At 47.2% G+C, this 12,387-nt stretch overlaps 1 protein-coding gene across 1 annotated transcript; it reads right to left on the minus strand.

The window, feature by feature from the left end:
* Positions 1-3,709: 3,709 nt before the first annotated feature.
* On the minus strand, positions 3,710-11,997 carry LOC106653703 (ATP-binding cassette sub-family A member 17-like). The gene is made up of 17 exons (XM_014373236.2): positions 11,961-11,997; positions 9,583-10,225; positions 9,173-9,519; positions 9,031-9,092; positions 8,840-8,948; positions 8,533-8,773; positions 8,097-8,461; positions 7,898-8,023; positions 7,722-7,830; positions 7,330-7,646; positions 7,192-7,263; positions 6,550-7,107; positions 6,229-6,454; positions 5,583-6,155; positions 5,374-5,499; positions 5,064-5,270; positions 3,710-4,973 (listed from the first exon to the last, which is right to left on the minus strand). The coding sequence occupies exons 2-17, from the start codon at positions 9,911-9,913 to the stop codon at positions 3,904-3,906; spliced, it is 4,839 nt and encodes a 1,612-aa protein (XP_014228722.1). The 5' UTR covers positions 9,914-10,225; positions 11,961-11,997; the 3' UTR covers positions 3,710-3,903.
* Between the last annotated feature and the right edge of the window lie 390 nt (positions 11,998-12,387).

Consider the following 12,387-nt stretch of genomic DNA (forward strand, 5'->3'; position numbering starts at 1 on the left):
ATATCAGTACACAGAAGCCGCGAATATCTAAAATGTGACAAGTGCGAGCAGAAATTTGTGAACAAATCGAGTTTATTTACGCACCAAAAATTAGTACACAAAGATCGCGAAGATTTCGCATGCAACAAGTGCGAGAGGAAATTTGAAAATAAATCAACTTTACTCAAACACAACAAAATATTCCACGAAGTTTTCAAAGATTATTTATGTGAAAAGTGCGCCAAGAGATTTGGAAATAAAAAAAGTCTACTCTTGCACATAAAAACGGTTCACGATAGTCACAAAGATTTTGCAGTTATAGTCCTGAAAGATTACTTATGTGGCGAGTGTGGAAAGAAATTTGTACAAAAATCACATTTACTTTTGCACCAAAAGACAGTCCACGAAGGCCGCAAAGATTACGCGTGCAACAATTGCGAAAAGAAATTCGGGGAACGAGGCAGTTTAATCAGGCACCAAAAAACGGTACATGAACGTCGTAAAGATTATGCGTGCGACAAGTGTCAGAAAACCTACGGAGATCGGAGTAATTTGAACAAACACCGAAAAATAGTCCATGAAAGTCGCAAAGATTATGCGTGTAATAACTGCGAGAAGAAATTTGGCTACAGACCGCATTTGCTTTTTCACCAAAAGACAATACATGAAGGCCGTAAAGATTTTGCATGCGATAAGTGCGAGAGAAAATTTAGAGATCAAAGAGACTTGAAAATACACCATTATACCGTTCACGAGGGTAACAAAGACTACGTGTGTAACAATTGCGAGAAGAAATTTGGACTAAAAATTAATTTGATCAGGCACCAAAAGACAATTCATGAAGGTCGCAAAGATTATTCATGTGACAAATGCGAGAAGAAATTTGGACAAAAAGGGACTTTGCTTTACCACCAAAAAACAGTACATGACGTTCGTAAAGATTTTGCATGCGACAAATGCGAAAATCAGTTTGGGCACAAACAGAATCTGCTCAATCATCAAAAGACGGTACACGAAGGTCGCCAAGATTACACATGCGATATTTGCGAGAAGAAATTTGGACTAAAAATTAATCTGATCAGGCACCAAAAGACAATTCATGAGGGTCGCAAAGACTATAAATGCGACAAATGCGAGAAGAAATTTACACAAAAATCGAGTTTGCTCTCCCACCTAAAGACAGTACATAATGGTCAGAAAGATTACGCATGCAATAAATGCGAGAAGAAATTTGGACAAAAAGGGACTTTGCTTCACCACCAAAGAACAGTACATGACGTTCGTAAAGATTTTGCATGTGACAGATGCGAGAAGAAATTTGGACAAAAATTTCATTTGCATTGGCACCAAAGGATAGTCCATGAAGGTCGGACAGATTATGCATGTGAAGAGTGTGAGAAGAAATTTGGTCATCGATCCAATTTAATCAGACACCAAAAAATAGTACATGAACTTTGTAAAGATAATGAACATTACAAGAGTGAAAATGAATATGTGACTCCATCGAATTTGAATTGATATGGAAAAAAGTTCTGCGATAAGTCCGAGAAAAAATTTAGGAAAAAATCAGATTTTTTAAGCGTTAAAAGGTCACGTACGAAGTTCGGAATAATTTCGCTTGTGACATGTGTGAGACAAAATTAAAAGCGAATTAAGAAAACACCAAAATACAGTTCATGAAATACTTAAACAGATATTTTCTAAAATTCGAATAAAAATTGTGCCGAAATTATTGTGTCTTACATCATCTTAATGTACTATCAACTATCATTACCGTGCTGTTCATTGTCATAGTCATGTTTCAACTTTGGCTACTCGGTTACTTGCAACTGTTCAAGCATCGATCAGCTGAGATTTTTTTTACGTCTTGTTTGAAGCTATGAATGGAGCCGGTTTTCAGTTGGCCACTGGTTCATTGATATACCAATATGATGATAAAAATATGTTTTCACTGAAAAAACTAAATTGTTATCCATTTAATAATTTAATTTGAACCCAAAAATTTCTTCTGAATTTCTTCAAATTTAGCAAAAACTTTCATAATTCATTTTTTCCTTTCATAGTACTTGAACCAATGTCCTTTGAATTGCGCGAGCCCCAAATGAAAACTTGCGCGGGGTGGCATTTTAACATACTTATAATTTTAACGGTGAATGTAACAGTTTTTTTATCTTTTTACAACAACAAACAATGAAAAAATAGATTCGAGCTTCGAAGAATAGTCGACACAATTGCGTGCCTAATTCAATTGTTGTGCGCGCCCGCCGTAAGCAGTATTAATTATTTTTAAAGTAAACAGAGCCAAGTTTTTTCAATTCTCTACTCTATACTATTCTATTATAATTAATGCTAGCCACAACCACTAGATGGCAAGTACCATTATCTCTAAATCTGTAAGCGGCAAAATCAAAATAAATGTACAAGTACAAACTTTTGAACAACAGGGTATGGTTGTCTCTATTTTTCTCGTCCGCATGAATATAATTAGAATGTAAAAGATTTTCAGTTAATGTGTCGTGAATCAAACTTGAAGAATTTTACATTCCATTTTTAAAATTAATATTGAATGATTCGTGAAAAAATCAGTAAATTTAAAATTCAAAGCAAATTAAATTGATCTACGTGTAAAATAAAAAAACTTCCTCCACCTTCACATTGATTTTTATGGAAATATTGTCAATCGCGAGTATATGAGTAGGCACATCCTCATATGCTTTCCCCTCATATGTTTAAAAGCTCTCTCGCTAGCGATATCCACCGGCTGGCGCTACGAAATCGTGGAACAACTGTCGTACATCTAATAAACGCGGCGCTCAGCCTATATATAGTAAGTATAGCCCAGTATCAACGACTCGCAGTCGTCGCCGAGGCTTCGGAGTAACTTGCGAAATTCATACTGCACTTTAACAAATATATAGATATGTATAGTTTATCCAACGATCCGCTCGCGCGCGCGGTGCTCGTCTAAATGTAATTGGGTTAATGGCCTCGCGCTTATATAGCTAGAGAGAGAAGAGCGATTGCAAGATCTCTCGGGGAGGCAACAGCGGCCCTTTTCAAGTGTCTTAGAGAGAGAGAGAGAGAGACAATGCAGCCCACTGTGTACGTGCGGATCGTGTCAGTGTGACTTTGTGCACACAACATATCTCTCGCGCGGCGCGGCCTGGACAACTTACTACTTACAGCAGAGGTGGTTACACGTTATACAGATCGTATCTAAGCCGGAAGCTTTTCTCCCTTCCTCTCTCTCTCTCTTCTCTCGAGATAAACACACGCGGATCCGCGCGATATCGTATATGCATACAAGTAAGTACCTCTGGATTCTGTCGCTTTTCCTTTTGGGTTTGTCACGCTGCACACTCAAGGTGCATTACCACAGGTTTCAAAAGTTTCGACACTCCATTAAACCCAAGTTTATTAATCGATACGATCGATTATAGTTCATTATGAACACGATGAAACGTAAGTTTCGCACGCTGGAAACTTCGCGTACATTATAACGAGCTTGAACCGCGTACCATCGCACTTGTTCGCGCCGCGCGGGGTTGACAGATGAAAATAAATCTGCGTTCCGCGAACATCATGTGGCCGCGCGCGCGAGATTTTAGATCTGCTGTTGCTGCTTCATGCCTCTCTCTCTCTATCCCGGAAATGGAGGTCGTCTGGCAGGCAAAAAATTTCTGGCAGCAAAAAGGGACTGTATATTAAAAATACTTGGAATCACCAACGATTAGTCGGTAAAATATATTTATTTATTTTTCAGTTCAAGTTCGCGATACCGCGAACTTGCGTTACATCAATTATTGATCGTATACAAATGATTAGAGGGGGAAAAATATGGAGTAAATCAGTAGAAAATTAATCACAAAATGAATATTGTATGACTAGTAGATATAGATATATAATAGTGCTGCTTATTCGACTTTACAATCGAACGTGCTTGTTGCTCATCAGAGTCTCGGGCGTCTCGAAGTCGACCAGAGTCCCGTTGAGCAGCACACCGATCCTGTCGCACAGTGCCGCTGCCTCCTCGCTGCTGCTCGTCGTCATCAGCACGGTCTTGCCGGCGGCTCTCAACGATCGAATCAGCCGCCAGACGAACTTTCTCGTCTCGGGGTCGACACCGGCGCTCGGCTCGTCGAGCACGATCAGTTTGGGATTGCCGACGAGGGTGGCCGCGAGCATCAGGCGTCTCTTCTTGCCGCAGCCGAGCGCGCAGCTCGGCTCGGAAGCGAGGTCGGTCAGGCCCGCGGTCTTCAGCCAGAACTGCACTTCCGAGTCGACGAGGTCGGCGGGCACGGCTCTGAGACGGGCGAACAGCTCGAGATGCTCGCGGGCGCTCAGCGAGTCGAGCAGGAACGAGGAGGCCGGGCAGTAGCCGACGCGGCTCAGGGCCTGTCGAGCCTTGGCGCGACCCCTGGGGCTGTTGGCGCTGTTCAGGAGGTCGACGCCGTCCAGATAGAGATAGCCGTAGTTGGTGAAACTGACGCCGGTGACGAGCTCGAGCACGCTCGTCTTGCCGGCACCCTTGAGCCCGTACAGGCCGAAGCACTCGCCTCGGGCCACGCGGAAGCTCGCGTCGTACAGGACGAACTTCTGCAGGCTGGCCTTGCGCAGCTCGTGCACGAGCAGCATCTCGCTCGGCTGTTGCTGGGACACGGGTACTGACGCTCGGCTCGTCAGAGCTCCGCGACTGGCACCCGCGCGACTATCGCTGCTGACGAATTTGTACGTGTAATCGTTCATCTGCGCGATCTTGTTGGCTATCTCGGCCTTCTCCTTCTGCATCTTGTCGTTGTTGGCGAGCATGGGCGACATCAGGCCCGACTGCACGACCTTGAACAGGTGCAGGGTCTTGGCGAGGGCGCGCGAGTCGATCAGCAGCAGCACGGCGAAGTAGATGACGGGCACGAAGACGAGGTAGGCGGTGCTCAAGGCGCTGTCCTCGGACCAGCCCGAGCTGTCCCAGTAGCGCACGAAGGCCGATCTGTTGTCTGCGATGATACACAAAAAATTTATAAATACATTTTTTTATTTTTCATATCGATCATTGTAATAATTATGTCATTTTCATGTAGACTCACAGCAACAGGTGCGATCGTAATTGTTGCGGTCGCACGTCTCGACGCCCGAGCGCTTCACTGCCTCGCATCTGTTCTCCTGAGCGATGGCCGCGAACACCGACTTCTGGCTGAAGTAGAACGTGTAGAAGGGGAAGAGGAATCCGAAAAAGTGGAATCTGTGCTGTTCCCACGGGCCCATACCGAACGGCACGAAGATGGTGATCATGGCTGCGTACGGGAAGAAGCAGGAAAAAACAATTTTTTTATTACCGTTGATTTATGATTTGCAGCGTGTAGCACGCGCGAATGTTATGTAATAATGTATACTTACACAAGAGCAGCATCATGAAAATCATGAATACCGTCAATGTTCGCAGCTTGAAGGGTATGAAGCTGAATATGTAGACCAACGGGAGGACGTTGAAGCCGTACAGGAGGAAGAGGAACAGCTCGAGAACTGCGTGCAAAAATAAATCGTCGCGTTATTACTTCCTTCCGTTGCGTCATTTCGTTTCTCTTTATTAACTCGAGATCACTTACGTAAGATGTCGACGGACTTGAAAATCCCAGCGCCGATGAACTTGTCGACGGTCATCAGTGAGACCAGCAAAAACAGGGCGAAACTCATCCACATGGCGAGATCGTGGACGAACACGGAGCGCCAGTGTGCCCAGGACGAGACGTTGGCCATGCGCTGCAGATACCAGAAACCGCGTCGACGCTCGTCCGCCGGCTGACGCAGGAAGTAGCTGGCCGAGACGAGCAGGAAGAGCAGCGCGATGGCCAGGGAGCAGCTCGTGCCGTAGAGGTAGCCGTCGCGGAACCAGTAGTAGGATCGGGAGACCCGGGGGTAGGACTGGACGCTGGCGGAGATGGAGGCCTCGCGGCCCACGAGGGCCTTGGCCAGAGCGTTGCCGATCAGATTGAGGGAGATCGGCAGACTGTAGAGCTGGTCGCGCGAGTAGAGGGCGTTGGCGAGGAAGGAGGGTGAGTAGGTCGTCGCGTTGGTGCCATTGTTGTTAACGGTGGGTGCCGTGGTGGCGTTGAACTCGGCCGCGGCGACGACGCGAGTCAGGTAGGTGGTCTTGTTAGTGCGGGCTTCGTTGACCAGAGCTGAAATCGTACATTTTTTTTTAAATCGCCGAATCATCGTGATTCGCGTGTATCATGCCAGAGATGCACTCACCTGCGACGAGGCTCGAGTTAACGACCTCGGTCGTTCTCTCGGCACCCCACTGTCGGCTGGCTGACTCATAGGCCCGGCCGAGGGGCGCTACCGCGTCGTGACCGCTGCTGTAGAACGTCTCGCTGTCGCGATACAGATCGGGCCTGAGCCGGACGACGCGCGGCGCGAGCTCCACGACTTTGCCTTGCAGAAAGACGAAGGAGAGGTAGGCGACTGCGGCCATGATCTGTACGACAAGTAGAGCGACGAGAGAGATAAGATAAAGATGTGTACGAAATATTGCAAATTTTTCGTGCGATCGTTTCGCCGCGATATACTCACCAATCCGAAAACGATCAACAAAGCTCGCGGATTTCTCCTGACGTAGGCCGCCTTCTTTCTCTTCATGGCTGCGTAGACCTCGCGGTAGCCCTCGTTGCCCACCGTGGTCACGTTCTCTCTGTCCAACGGCGATTTCACGTCCACCGGCTCGAGTTTTTCCGCGTCGATGCTGAAGATGATATCCTCCAGGGTCGGATACAAGATCGTGAACGACGTCACGCCGATCTCGGCCTTCAGCTGGTCCAGACTCTCCAGGGCCTTCTTCGTGTCTTGGGTGTCGGGCACCGCGAGCTCGAACTCGTGCTCGCTCTCGCGCCTCACTGCGGTGCGCGGATCCTGCAGCAGATCGGCTATCTTCGCTTCGTCGACGGAGCCGCCGTGACGGAAGACGACGCCGAGTTCCGGCGAGCTCTCACTTCTGAAAGCGTCTCTGAGGAAGCTCGGGGTGCCGTACGCGTCGATGCGATTTTCCAGCATCACGGCGATACGGTCGCCGACGAGCTCGGCCTCCTTGATGCTCTTGGTGCCGATTATGACGCTCTTGAGGCCTCGCAGTTCCTGAGAAAGAAGAATGTTTGCGAGTCTTGTAAAATCGTACTTGGTTTTTTTTTTATTACGATATAATTTTTTTGAATTACTCACTTTTATGTTATCCCAAATGATGCGCTTGGCGTCCGCGTCCAGATCTTTCGTCGGTTCGTCCAAAACGACGATCTATAATAATACACGTTTCAAATACCACGATCACCATGTAAAATAATTTAAAAAAAATAAACTTACATCCGTATTCGCGACCATGGCCATGGCCACGCACAACTGTCGCTTCAAATCGCTGTTCAGATTGCAGGCGAGCTCGAAGCGCTTGTGGAACAGCCGGAATTTTTCCAGAGTCGTGGCGATGTCCTGATCGACGTTGCTCTTGGCGCGCATGTTTCTCTTCAACTTGGCGAAGAACTTGAGATTCTCGTAGACCGACAGATTGGGGAATATCAGGTCCTCGTTGATGAAGAAGCCGATATCGTTGACGATCTTGTCGGCGTGGCACTCCATGCTCAGCGAGTTCACCTTGATCGCGCCCTTCGGGCTATCGCACAATCCTTTCATAGGAGAGAGATTTAAAATTTAATTTTCAGTGTTGTTATTTTATTTATTTTTTTTACTGTTATATTTACCGCACAAGGTAGACAAAAGCCTGGTTTTGTAGACACCGTCAAAGTCGACGAGGGAAACTATTTCGCCCTTATAAAAGTCAATGGAAATACCCAGTCCACTTTGCTGCTTCTAAAAAAATCGTACATCCAAGTTATTATTGTTATTCGGATCGAGCTTGCCATAATAATAAACTTACCATAGATGACACGTTCAAATTTCTGATCTGCACCGCCGGTGTGGACTGCTGCACCGATGGTCGCTCGATTCTTCCCTTTCCGCTGGGATCGCTCATCGTGTTCTCGTGATCTTCTAACCAACGGTTCTGTACGTGGACAAATAATTTCATTACAAGACATACATCTCAATTTCACTCGCATATTCGGCACTCCACGTACCTTGACAGCCGACGAAACGTAGCAGCTCTTGGCAAGACGACACTTGACGCAATTGATGAGCAGAGCCAGGAAAAGGTAGAGCGTCGCGCCACTCGCGGCGAAGACCATGAGCATGCCGAGGCTGCCGGAGAAGCCGTAGGCCAGCTGGCCGACGTTGAACAGGTCGTCCCAGTTGGCGCCCTCGGCGTAGAACTCCTTGTAGTCGAACTCGTTCAGGGCCAGATACCAGAAGACGTTGGGAAAGATGGCGCTGAGGTAGGGTAGCGTATGAAGGATCGGCGAGTCCGTGTCGTAGGGCGAGTACACGGTGGGCAGCGCCATCGAGCCGACGCTCACGACGACGGTGATGAACATCGCGAGCCAAGCTGCGAGAAATCGAGACGTATAATTCGTACGTCAACGAATATATTATGATTATTCGACGACGATATCTTACGATGGGGGAAGACGGACGAAACGACGAGGCCGAACGACAAGAGATGCGCCAAGTACAGAGCCATCATCAGGCCGAAGAGCAGAGGACTGCTGCGGACGATGAGGGGCACCGCGGTCGAGCTCGACACGGTGAAGAGCAGCGTCGCGGGCACGACGAGCAGCAGGCCGAGCAGCAGCAGCGAGTTGGTGTAGCCGACCAGCTGGTCCAGGCTGGCGCACAGACGATTGTAAGACAGGAGGAGCTGGGCAAAAGATTTTTTATTTTTAATATTAAAAGCTCGACGGGAGGTAGCGACGTTGTAGCTTACGTTGGAGCCGTATCTCTGATCTCTGGACCAAGCGAAGACCTCGACGAGCAGTGGCAGCAAAAATATGAGCACCGACAGACCGTTGACCAATCTGAAGCATCTTCTCGCGCTGAAATGATCGAGAATGAATAATTACATAAATGCTAATTAACGTTGAATTTATGTTATAATCTAATAATAATAATATTTACTTGATGCAATCGTTCGGATTACCCTCGTCCCTGCGCAGTCTTGGCATGGATTGCAATGTGACCTTAAAAAAATATATATAATAAACATTAAACCTCATCTCTCTACGAATCTACCAAAAAAATCAATAAACGTCGCGCTCACGTTGAATCTCGCTTTCTCCGGCTCGAGCGCGTTCATCTGGATGAACTGCTGATCCAGACAGCCCTGTATCGCCGCCAGCTTGCTGCCACGCTTCCAGTAGTAATCGATCATGAAGACCTCGACGTAGAGATTCTCCTGGTGGAGGTTCGAGGCACGCAGCCGATAATCCAGTCGCTGTCGCGAGCGATCGTAATTGTCGAACAGCACCGAGACGATGTTGATGTCCGTGTAGTCGCTGTCTCTCATGGTCACGTTGCGATAGGCGTGCAAGAGATCGGCCTCGGTCTCGAAGCCGCGCACCTCGATCCTATCCTCGAAGTCGCCGTAGCGATCGTATAAATAGTGGTCTGTATACGAAAAACGCGATTATTATCATCGAAATATCGCTCGCAACGTCGCTATACACTTACAGGAACCTCGGCTGCGATAACGCGCATTACGCGGAGCCAGACAATCGTCCTGCAGCCGCTTCATCAGGTCGTCGGTGAAATTGCTCGCCGGCGCGTAGTAGATCTCGCCATTGCCGTAGTAGCTCTCGTTGCGGCTGTTCGGCCGGATCTCGGGATAGTCCACGACGTCGTCCTGGAGCGGCTGACAGCCGTAGCCGCCCCACAGTAGCCAGAGCACGAGGAGGGCGGCCAACGGCGCGAGGCACTGGAGCAGCAGGGTGCGGCCCCATTGCTTCTTGCGCCAGGCGTAGTTCTTGTAGATCACCATGCGAACGCTGTCCACGAGAGACATGATGATGCCGTGTTGCTGCCGGGATGTTTTTTCGGCGCACGCTTACGGTAAAACGAATTTTCTTTGTTTCGCGCTCGAAACTAGGATGTAACGATGAAACTTTGCGAGATAATTACACACTGTGAAGAAATTGTTGCTCCGACTCCGTGCGAGTCCGAACAAGAACTGACATGTCATAGGCACAATATTCGCACTCGAAGATAAGCGAGAGAGAGACAAGCGGCGCGTGGTGAAGCCATCATCGATGCAGATAAGCGGAAGATAATGTAATGAAACGTTCCCAACTCGTGCGGTATTTCCAAGTCTTTTATACTGTATTATAGAGAACAAAAAATGGCTAAATCAATACAAACGTAACTTTAGCTAGCCATTGCCGCATGTGTGTACATAAATTCGCACGCGCGTTCTGGGACTTTCTAGGTACCGCTCGAAAAAAAAAAACTATAAAACTAAACCAAAGAGAAATTTTTTTTTGGGTTTATCCTTCGACCACGAATGTTTCGCAGATCGGGTGGGGAGGGAGAGAGGGGGGCACACACACGGCAGGACAAATTTGAGGCCTCGCGTACGTACCTACACAGAGCCGTAGTATAAAATCGTCGCGCCCGCCGCGTGTTCACGTCGTGTATAGACAAATAATTGCTCAAAGGCGTACGTACAGAGTAGGTACAGTTTTGTCGAAGTTCAAGAGCCGGTACGAGATCCTGCTTCAAACTGCAAGATGATGACAAGGCACACTTTATAAAGCTCCAAAGCTAGTTCGCGTGTATATATAGTTACAAAACTTATACACAGCATGGCCTATTAACGTCGTTAACGAATAAAGTTCGCAAAACGGAATAATTGATACGCGCACGCGGAGTGACTCTTTGTATCGCGGAATTCTCCGTGCAACGTGTCCTTTTTCGAGATGATCGTGTGTGCATGTATGCGCATACAATCGCTTTCCACGGTTTAGCATCTCTCGCGAGCTTTCGCCCGCGGGCTGTATACTACCCATGCATACGCATTACCGTATATATACCATCCTCGGCGCAAGTTTTCCTGCATCTCATTTCTCTCTACCCCGTTTTATATTCCACTCTACAAGTGCAGCGGTTATCAGTACTTTGGACTTGGCTCTCGTATTCGCTTCTCGCTTTTTTTCTTTCCTTTTTTTTCTCTCTTCGTTTCCCTATATATACGCAGTTAATTTTCGCTCGTTGAATTTTCATTTACTTTTCCACGCGGGCTCGTAATATATACGTATATATATATTTGCGCCCGCGGCTTCAGCTGCGGCTAAAGTGCAAGTTCAGGTCGAAAGTCGAATTGCTCGATAATAAATTCAATGAAACTGCACGCGGCACGAGAACTTCTGCTGCTGCTGCTGCTGCTGCGCTGAAAATCGAGCTTCTTATATCAACACGGGAGCGAGAGAGCGAGAGAACGAGAAGCGAAAAAAGAAGTTCGGAGAGGGTTAATTTTGCAGCGTGTGTTGGTCTTTCTTTAAGCTCGAAGCGCGCACGATAATGATAATGATGATAATGCTCCATTACCGATGCAGATCCGTTTGAGAGAATATTATCAATTATAATTGTTGGAAGTTGGTTTTAATCGAAGTTCAAAAGCTCGTTGCGGCATCGCATTAACGAGCGCGTCCCTCGGACTGCCCGAAGTACATTACAGCGCATTTACATTAGAGTTATATACTTCATTGGCTCCGCGAGGATTAATAAAACGTGAAATGAATTTCTGCTGTGTTCGAAACATCGCATCTGCCGTGCAATAATATATAAACAGCAACACAGCCGAATTCGTGGCCTTCGAATCGCCCAAAGCTCGCACTTGTCTAAATTCGAACTATTTATAAATAAATCGGTGCCGATGCTTCTGCTACTTATGGTACACTTTTACGAACTCGCTGACAGCTCCGCTCGCTCGAGAGCGCGACGATGGTCGATAATTCGCGCACCTGACACGCGCGTAGTTGACTTACCTGCGGTCGCTCGCCAGCAGCAAGTAAAAAGGATAACATTAGTGTATAAATATATAACTTAAAACTCACAAGTATATGATTTCTGCCGCTCCTATACGCTCTTCGGTCTTCGCGTTTAGAAATCTCGGTATCTCGATATATACTCTCACCCAATCGGGGAAGTTGTAAAAGTTAATTATAGCTTTGTATACACACGCGCTTGCGTATGTGTGTGCGCGCGCCTGCCTCTGTGTGAGAGTAGGCGCCGATGATCGCGAGCGCCTTGACTCGAGCTTGCCCATTGTACAATCGAGTATGCCGCGTTGATATATACGCAAGCACCGGTGCGGGGGGATTAGCGCGACATTTCGAAATTTTTCACTTTTGTAAAAGTAATAATATCGTATAAAATATAGAGTTACACGCGGCGTCCCTTTAAGGTGTGCGTGCGCGCGTCATTCCACGAGAGATTGCTCGAACGTACACTTCAGTGCCAAAATGAAAGAGATTAATCCGT

This window comes from Trichogramma pretiosum, unplaced genomic scaffold (assembly GCF_000599845.2).
Source record: "Trichogramma pretiosum strain Unisexual culture from Peru unplaced genomic scaffold, Tpre_2.0 scaffold156, whole genome shotgun sequence".
Taxonomy (NCBI): domain Eukaryota; kingdom Metazoa; phylum Arthropoda; class Insecta; order Hymenoptera; family Trichogrammatidae; genus Trichogramma; species Trichogramma pretiosum.

Coding starts and splice junctions, on each gene's coding strand:
- LOC106653703 (XM_014373236.2), bottom strand. CDS start 9,913: ATGTCTCTCGTGGACAGCGTTCGCATGGTGATCTACAAGAACTACGCC. Junction 8,774..8,839: donor ATCAGAGATACGGCTCCAAC/GTAAGCTACAAC, acceptor TCTTTTGCCCAG/CTCCTCCTGTCTTACAATCG. Junction 7,264..7,329: donor CCATGGTCGCGAATACGGAT/GTAAGTTTATTT, acceptor GTATTATTATAG/ATCGTCGTTTTGGACGAACC.